The sequence below is a fragment of the Myiozetetes cayanensis genome, unplaced genomic scaffold, assembly GCF_022539395.1.
Source record: "Myiozetetes cayanensis isolate MyiCay16 unplaced genomic scaffold, myiCay2020 scf2-11, whole genome shotgun sequence".
NCBI classification, from domain to species: Eukaryota; Metazoa; Chordata; class Aves; order Passeriformes; family Tyrannidae; genus Myiozetetes; species Myiozetetes cayanensis.
In genome coordinates, this window is record NW_026087411.1 from 38,624,908 (window position 1) to 38,634,820 (window position 9,913).

Below are 9,913 nucleotides of genomic sequence, written 5' to 3' on the forward strand. Positions count from 1 at the left end.
AGGTTGCTTCTGTACCACTGGAACCAAATGCTTTAACAAAGACTGCTTCAGGATGAAGACCGTGTGTCTGCAGGGAGAGGTTTAATGACCTAGCTTGTGCTTAGCATGCCTCTGTTAGTTCTAACTAAATTATTCCTTTTTGTGACTAGAAAATAAACACACCATAGGGGATGTTCAAATGTTTATCAGCATGGCTACATTCCTGATGTACAGTGAAGATCAGTTATCAGTGAATGAATCCAACTACCCAGTAGTTTACCGAGTCTTATGCAAATCTATCCAATTGCCTAGGCTTACTTTGCAAACTCTGCAAATTCCTTTAATTTCTCCACCCAAATTTTTATATAAGGAATTCAGTTTGTCCATCAGAGGAATGAAGATGCTCATATGCCAAGGGAAATTGTGTAGCATATTTAGCAAAAGAAGATACCTTCCTCTTTCCCTTTTTCCTTTTCATGAAAGCAAAGAATGCATCCCACACAAATCCCAGGCACTCATTTTTGCCAACTTTGCCCGGTTTGAAAGGAAGAAATATAGCTGTAAGAGACAGCCATTTCTGGCTTGGTTCCACTGATACAACTGCACTTTCTGGCAATCCTCAGGAAAACTCACAGAAAGCCAATGCAGATTTTGTGTTGCTTCTTTTCATCATTCCTTTGAAAGAAGGATTTAAGCAGGGACATTCTTCAAATTCAGTGCACTCAGTTTTCACAGTAGGATTCCAGAGAGGTTTTCACACAGGCAGAGAGACAGAACATGCCAGCATTTGGTTCTGCAAGCTTATATCAATCAGATATTATTTCCCACAGTCAAGTGAAAAACAACCAGGTAATACAAGTATGTTGTTATGAAGCATTAATTACTCTGAAATCCTCTGGGAAGCTGCCTCACAAAATGTAATGATCTTGTTACTCCCTCTCGGTGGTCCTAAGGCATTCAGAATATGAAAAAATCCAAATTAAACAAATCAAAAAACTTGTCCTCCACTAAAATGTGATCCGTGTTAAAAATTACCTGATCCATGCATCTTACAGACTGTATCTTGTAGAATTTTGCCGAAGTCCATCTTGGAAGTCTACTGAATTATTAGGTAACCTACTATATTTACAATATTCTTCAAGCGCATGGCAATTATAAGGAAGTCATTCTGAACTATGATAAACATTAAAGTATGCCATGACACTGAAAGAATAAACTCATCTTTTTATTTAAAATTTAATGGAGCTGTTAGTGTGAACACTCTTACAAACACACTATTATTCCTTTAAAACTGACCATTATATCACTACTTTTAAACAGAAATTGCAGCTGTGAAATAAGTTAATGCAGCTCATGTTATGACACTTTACCTATTCTATCTTTCCCTTTCCTAAAAGGAGACATCTAGATATTATTTTGTTTTTATTAAGCAATTTTGATAAGCTCAGCAAGCCTTCTACTAAATTACATGCCTCAAACATATATTTGTTCCAATCCATAGCTAGTAACACATCACTGGGCTCTAGAAGCAGCAACATATTTGAAGAGTTTAAGCTCTTCATTCATCTCACAAGTTGCACCATCATTATGTAAAAAAACTAAAAAAAAAGGCAAAAGTTCTTTAATAAGTGAATACATAATTAGTTAATGACTCTCACACTTAATAACAAGGGACCACAGCATAAAACTACCCTGCAGTAAAGCCACATGGGAGTTACTGCTAGTCTTTGTTAGGAAACTGGGGTGACCTCTTCCGTGATGATGTTTCAGGCAGTAGCTGCCCTTCAAGTTGCTCTTTACTTCTTTTTCAAGGAGAACAGAAAATACCATTGCTTTACTCCTGATGGGCAAAGATTATTGCAGTAAGCTCCATACTGCTGTGGTTGCTTCTAAAAGGCTTAAATTGTTATTGAAACTAGTTCCTTTATGCCTTTTCTCCATTACCAAGATGCATCAGGCAGACTCTTCAAGAGGCCCTCCATTTCCAGAATGGAAGAGACAGCACATCCAGGCAAGTGCACAAGTGCCATAAACTTCCAAAACATAGTACAGGTCTTTAGCAGAATACAGACTAGAGACGTTAAATGATACCTTACTTTAACACAGTTATACACTGGAATTTCTTCCTACATCAAACAAACACAGTAAGATAAAGTTTAAAATCCTTTCATTCAACCTGATACAATGTGCTCATTTTAGAGTTCAAAGGTTATTTATGTACCAGTACCATGATACCAAAAAAAAAAAAAAAATTATGTCACTGAAGTTTTATTGTGAAGTACAGAAGTTCTTGACATTCCCTCTGTCATCCACCTTAGCTACTTTTTCAGTCAATTCGAGAGCCTAGGTGTAATTGAGAAAGCAAAACCAAAACTAACTCAGAGTTTCAACATGAATCACCCATAAATATAAAAATCAGAAGGATTTCTGTATTTTCAGTTTAACTTACGTACTTCCTGGGGTCAATCCACTGGCAGTATTTCCCCACATGGTTTCCAATCTTTCACCTAGATTCAAAGAAATGTTTCAACGTATCCCTATCCATGCACAAGAAAGACTGGTGTACTTTCTTGAATTAGGATCATCCTGTGCACTTTCCACATAGCTATATTAGAGGAAAGACTACTTTAACAACATGCCTGTAGTAATACAGCATTTAAATAGAGAAGTGAAAGTCAGACATAGTTCTCAAGACTATTGTAAACCTTGGGTCAGAAATTAACTGGAATTCTCTCTTTACAGTCTGTCCACAGTTTAAGTTCCTACCATGGATTTTCCTCAGGCCTTCACAATACTAAAGAGCAGCATGCATCAAAGCATCTTTAGGAAATGCAGCTCTGTCCCTCAGAACACGAGTCAACCAACTCCCAGGGCTAGCAAGAAACTTGCCTGGTGGACCAACCATTTGCTACAGAGTTTCCTCAGCTGCCTTCTCACACATCTGACAAAAACAGCTTTCAAAAGCAGAACACTGGACAAGACAGTACACACACTAAACAAGTGATTTTATCCAGTAATATAATTCTAATGGTGGTATAAAATGTTTGGCAAACCATTCTGGAATAAAAAAATTTATGTATAAATTGTTCACATGCAATGCCCATATACAAAATGGACTACATGTCCTGGCTAAAACCCATTCACTACAAACAGCCTGTCCAGCTCAATTCCAAAATAGAATTTGAGATCATATTCAGTATCTGTACTGCAGTGCAGTGCCTTAGAGAGGAAGGTACAAATGCTGCAATCTCAACCACGCCATCCCTCACATGAGCTGTTAAACAGTGGTCTCTTGTGTCAGTCCCTGGTGTATCTTCAAAAGTCACACACTGACAAGTAAAAGAAACACTTTTTAAAATAAACAAAAAATATCCAAAGTGTTTTTCAGCATTTTTTCATTCTAAAATTGCTTCTAACATCCAAGATTGCTTTTGAGCATTTTCTTCAGTGCATTCTGGGAATCATGTTTGTATGTTTGATGACTGCAGCTACCAGAATCTAATGTATTGTGATAAACTCCTTTAAAGACAAGCAGTGCATGAAGAGTAGCAAGGGATTAAAAAAAAACAAACAAAAAATCCCCAAACAAACAAACAACCCCCAACACTAACACCCGAAGTTTTTTTCTATTCTATTTTCCTGAGAGATTCACACAGCAATTCTTCTGATGTTTTGTGACTTATTTTACAATAATCTTCAAACCTCATCTCTCCAGGTTCGTTTTGTGTTCTCTTATTCCACAGAAACTTCATTTAGGATGGCATCTAAGTGTATGATTTTTAATCAGATGTAAAGTGATATTCATTGTTTAAATGCTGCCATAATGAGGAATATGTGGAATAGAAGTGACTCTGGAATCACAGAACTCATGTCCTTGAAATGTGAATACATTATATTCTTCATTTCAGAGTGACGCAAAAATCTCTGCCATAAACTTAATTCTTTTATTATCTGAAGTATTAAAACGCAGCACTGAGTGAATAAAATCTTTTGCATGTCAAACATAAATCCTAAGTAATGTTTAACTTCATTTAAAAGTACTCTTCCAGTGTTGCAAAGTAAACTTACACTTTTCTCTGGTAGTCACACTCAGAACTATTAAGTCTATGTAGAAAACAAGGCAGCACAGAGTATGTTCACACAAGCAAAAAATCTATATTATTGCAACTTTCTAATTAAAAAAAAAAGAAATAAAAAAAAAAAAAAAAAGAAAAGAGAGCACCACATGGAACACTGACATTTCAACCTTCACAAAAAGGAAAAAAGAAAAGGGTTAAAAAGAGATGATGACTCCATGTGACCTGGGGAAAATATGCTGCTCACACTGATTATGCTTCTGATTCCTGACAGGCATGGTAGTCTTCACTGTCTCAGAAGACAGTGAGAAAGACCATAACCCTGTCAGCCCTACTTTAGTGTGTCCTGGTAGTGTCTCCTACCATAAACAGCTAAAAGAAGACCTGCCTCTATATTGAGAAACTCCACAACTCCAGAAAAGCATATATACTGGCAGCAGGAATATCACAAGATCAAATAGCTAAATTACACATTTCTCATCACTTTTAGGTACATACTGCTCCCAAAATTCAGGACACCCTTAATGAATGTAAGGAACATATATAGGCAGTATTTCATTGAAACACTGAAATTGTTTTAACCCCTTCACCAGCTTGTCACCCCACTCCATGCAAAGGCCTTCCTTATGGGGATTCTATGTCACTAAAAGCAGTCTTTACGTGTGTGCATTATGGAAGGAGACTATGTATTTAGGCAAAAACATTTTCTGTTCTCTCCTGTAACTTTGAACTATTTTCACTCTAGTCAAACTACACATCCTAAAAAACCAAAAAAAAACACAAAACAAACAAACAAACAAACAAACCCAAACAAAATCAAACAAAGAAATAGGTAAGTTCCATATTAACTGTGTTTTAGATCCTTGACTGTAAAGACTAAACAATTAAAGTTTATTTTGTACATAGCTTGTTCTTTTATAATATTTAAAAGCAAAATCTCCTCTACAGGGAAGAAGTCTGCTCCAGACACACAACTAGTAAGAGCAAGGGCAGGATACTCGCTCCTCTTCAATTCTCTTGCACAGTATGTGTGCATTCACTAGGAGGAGTCGGGGGAATGTATGTCCAGGCCTAAAAAGGGCCACACATAATGAAAGGTCATCTCCACCTGGAGCACTCAGCAACGTAATGAGGGAGATCCCTGTTTGTGGAGCAACGTGTCATTCACAGGACTACAGAAGATTTCCTTGAGGACGAGTGAAGAAAACAGGGTTGAATCCCAGTCTGTCCAAAGTTGTCTCAAACAACATAAGGACTGATGCTTCCAGAAATACATAGCGTTAACAGGTTACATTCACTTCTCAGAAGTGACGCATCAAACTCAAGTTATTCCCCCAAAAAAACAGAAATCCACTCTAGCAGCAAAATTTGCAGAGGTAATGCGTGACAACACCTTATCGAAAAAACAATAATAAAATAAGTGCAGCAAACAAAAAAGATGAATCATTAGGCATATAGGAATGTGTAAAGAGGAAAGGAAAGAAGAAATTATCCATCAACATGGGGGGTAAATACAAATTCAATTTAGTACCTTAATGCAAATAAAGGGTATTTTTAATTGAGTAAAATCTCATGTGTCTCCTTAAACATTAAAAAAATATAGTGTAAACACTTCAGGGTAAACTCTAGAGATGCTACAGTAATTTTGAAACATCAGAAAAAACAATGCACAATTTTAGAAAGTTTATCAGGTCCTATCAAAAAAAGAAAATACGAAGAGCACTGTTTACATGTAGTAGGCCTACAGATGTCATCCTGAAAATATTCAAAGTATTGAATGCTTTTTGCTTGCCTACGGTGTTCTTTGAAAAGTTCTTGTTTAGCTATGAAACATTTATGAATCGGTCAGTCTTTAATTACTATTTTAAAAATAAATAAAAATAAATACTGCAGCAATTACCAGGTAATATTCCATTTCCAGTGCTTTCTATCAATTACATTCAGAAAGTTATGTACACTTAATAGCTTTAGAGAATACTAGTCCAAGCTTTCTAAGAACAGACAGCAGGAAGACTGCATTAAAAAAATACGTCTTAAAGCAACTGACTTTTCTGAGTAATGTCCATGACTTGGACAGAGTGGAAGGAAGAGAGGAGTAAAAATCACTCCTTACATACCACTAAACTTACAGATTAGAGACTCAAAACTTCACATGAAAACAGTATTTCTCAGGCCTTTCTGATTTCACTACACAATAAGCCTCCCGAAGCCTCAGTTTACCATATTCAAGGTCATTTTACCACCAGTACAACATTCTAAACATTTTTAAGTATTATCTAAGACTGGGTTTGCCAAATCTGTATTAAGCCTGACACACATTATCAGGAGTGCTGTTTTACATAACATGCTGCTGCTGTCAGGTGCTGGAGTTTAACATTACTGTATATGTGCTGAGCAGTGTTAGCATGCTCACTGCTCCTCTTTCCCTATTAAGCATTCAGATAACACTAGCTAAGCTTAACATTCAAGCCTGCAGTAAGACTGCCATTGTACAAATCTTCCAAAAATGTTTACCAATGAGAAGTACTACTAATTAAACTCTCATAAATTGAGATGACAAGTTATCTTTAATAGAAGTATTTTTCTGTTTTGTCTTTAGGTGTTAGACAACACTACAGTAGAAGTCACATAGCACTAGCAGGAAAAAAGTTGCCAATCTTCATGCCAATGTTGCATAACAGCTTTATTTCCTGTAAAACCTGATTTTCCAAGAATCCTCAAACAAACAAAACAAAAAGGAATAACAGGGTATATATCTACTATTTTAGGGTTTCTGGTAGAAATAGAAGATGACTGAGATCCAGGATTCACAATGCTGCAAACAGCATATGAATACGCTTCACATACACTCAGTGGCTTGCTTTCCCATCCTTTTTAGATGTATTTTCTTACAAGGCATCGAACGTGAACATTTTCTAAATCAGACTGCACTAAATGAAAAGGAACTTAAGCTTTATCCTACAGTCTCAGTGTTTTCAGCTCTACTTATCAAATGTCTCAGCAATTTTTCCCTCAAACTGGCACGGTTTGTACACACACCACTATTCAAAGACGCCCATCTGCAAAACTTGCTAGGATTGTGCATATAAAAGACACTTGGGAGATGGCCGAGAAGGTAAATAAAAGCAATGCTTGAAGAAAAATAATTCAGATAAGCATTAGATGCAGCAGTCCTGATGTATTAATTAAACTGAGGGAAGAAACGCTCTAGTGCCTTAACATGCTTTGGATCTAAGTAACGAAAGGATGCGCACGCCAGAAAAAGCCGTATTAGTCTGTGCCCAGCGACGAGAACGCTTGCAAGTTAGTGGGAACCTCCGTGGGGAGGGGATAGGGTGGGAGAGGTGCTCTTTTTCCCCAAGTCTATTTTTGCAAAAGGAGTGTGATTGCAGCTTTCGCGCTGGGGACGGCTGCTCGGTTAGTATCTGCAGTACGCGAACACATCGGCGGGTGGGAAGGCAGCAACGAGAGGTGCTACTGAGGAGGCGCCGCTCGCCCCCTACCCGGCTGCCCGCCCCTCACCCTACCCGGGGTACCCCCGCCGCCTCCCCCTCCCGCTCATCCCGGCATCGCCAGCAGGGCAGGCGGGCGCTTGTCGCCCCTCCGCCCGTGGCTTCGGGGCCACACGGTGCCAGGTGGAGAGGAACGGGGCCGGGGCTCCGGAGCCCTCCGGCAGCAGCCCGCCGGGGCGGCGGGGGGCAGCGAGCACCCGCCTCCCACTGCCCTCTCCCGGCTCCCAGCCCGGCGAGGTCCGGGCGTCTCCCCCCGCAGCCCTCGGCCGGCGCAGCCCCGGCCCCTGCCCCACGCCAGCGCGGAGGTGAGGGAGGCAAGCGCGGCGCTTACAGTTCGCAGGAACTGGATCTCGTCCTCGCCCTCGCCCCCCTCGGCCATGGCTCCCCCTGTCTGTTCTCCTCCCGGGCGCTGCTCCCGGTGCCCGGGCGGGCGGCGGCGGTCGCTCCCCGCGGGCAGGCGGCGGCGGCAGGAGGCTCACGGCCGCGCCGCACCGGGCTGGGCTGGGCTGGGGCAAGTACGAGGGCGGCGGAGCCGGCAGCCCCAGCCCGGCCCCGGCTGCGAGCGGGGTGCGGGTGCCCGAGCGCCTGCAGCAGGTTGACAGCGCTGCCCGGCTGCCAGTGCCTGCCAGGGGGAGGGGGATGCGATTAACCGGGGGAGGAGGGGGAGGCGGAGCTCCCCAGCCCCCCCGCCGCTGCAGGTGATCCGCAGCCCGCTCCCTCCGCACTCCAAACGCGCCGCCCAGCGCCCCTTGCCGGCTGCTCCGCGGAGAGGCGGCCCCGGCGGGCGCGGGGGGCTCAGGCGGGGGCGGTGATGCTGCTGCCCCGGCCGCCTCACGGTCTCCGCACACGGCCCGAGCACAGGGTTGCAGCAGCCCCGCTGGGAGGCACCGGGAAGGCCGGCCGGCGCCGTGCCTGCCTGGGCACGTCTGTCCCGCAGGAGTTCTGCGTGATGTGCTGCACTGAGCGATACCTCAGGAGAGGTATTAATTAAACGGCTCTGCGCCAGTTTTTTGCCAGCCAACAGTACTGTCGGGGAGAAGAGGTGGGAAGTACAACGTGGCTTCACCAGGTGTTGTGCCTCAACCACCGCGTTTAACCCAGAGTAAATAAAAGGCTTTAAATACAATTTCCTTGAAGGATAGCTACTGTGTGTTTGCCATAGCGTGAAGCCAAGGGCTGCCATGAAATAGCCCATCTTTCATGAACATTCGTGCAGACCAGACCTTACCATGGACACATAGCTCCATAGCAGGAAGGATGCTTGGCCTCCAGCAAAAAAAAGTCTGGCAAGGCAAGAGAGCTGCCAGACTTCTAACAACAACAGCTCCCTGGAACAAATACAGGGCAGAGAGGCCTTGCTAATGTGATGCAGTGGTCATGAGGTGAGGACATGAGAATATCTTTAAAAAAGTAAAATTGACACTGGATCACTTGACAGCATAAAATGTGATAGGGATGTGTGACTGCAGAAGGCTTCTGAAGGACCAAAACTGTTAAACATAATGAAATCACGGTTATTTTGGTAATCAAGCTGTGTGGCTAGCATAACAAAATACATGGTAAGTGTTTCTAGAGAAGCCATACCCATAATCTCTAACTTCACACTGTTCAAGGACATAATGAAAAAGTGTTATCAAACACCTAGGAGATTTTATCATTACTTCCAGCAGTAGAAAACCTGTTCTTCTGACAGACTGGAAACTGCAAGAGCAGCCGTGACCCGTTAAGGCCTGTAGAGCAAGTAATGTATGAGTATTTAATATAGAGGTTCCGCAGATAAACTCCAGAGTTCTGCAGATGAACTCCATCTTAAGCATTTCCTTTATAATTTCCTTGTTTCAGTTACTACTGACTTCAAGAGATTTTTACCTCTCAAGCTTACTCCTGACTGAAAATACTTTTTTCTAAGAATGATAAAATAAAGACTTTTTTTTTCATATTTTTCATTCAAGCCTCTTAAATATCCCTTCCTCCATATTATTTAAAGTGAGAGATATTTCTTGAAACATACCCCAATTATGAGGAAAAGTCCTGGATTTGGATAACTTTAAAAAATTAGGATTTATGAAAATGCATTGAACAGTGCATTTAATTGCATTTTATCCTATTTACAGCACAAGCAAGTTCCAGCACTATTTGTGAATGTGTTTCATATGATTGTGAATCTCAGTTCACATGGGTTTACAGGACCAAGGTCTGGATTGTAGAACATCCAAGATACCTTCCATAATGCTTTGAAGATGAGTAATAGATTAGATGCCTGTTTTATTTCCTGCATGTAATGCAAGGACATTAGAGAGAAAAGAAAGAAAAAACCTATAAATAGTCCACTACAACACCACTGCC

General features: G+C 41.5%; 1 protein-coding gene across 6 annotated transcripts in view; it reads right to left on the minus strand.

Moving 5' to 3' along the window:
• RYR2 (ryanodine receptor 2) overlaps positions 1-8,090 on the minus strand; it is a 401,127-nt gene extending 393,037 nt beyond the window's left edge. For 3 of the 6 annotated variants that reach the window (XM_050316682.1, XM_050316684.1, XM_050316681.1), the window contains exon 1: positions 7,899-8,090. In XM_050316682.1, the coding sequence (XP_050172639.1) occupies positions 7,899-7,946 (48 nt within the window). In that variant the 5' untranslated portion in view covers positions 7,947-8,090. The remainder of the gene's footprint in view (positions 1-7,898) is intronic. The other 3 variants (XM_050316687.1, XM_050316685.1, XM_050316683.1) reach the window with 1 other exon arrangement.
• Positions 8,091-9,913: the final 1,823 nt, after the last annotated feature.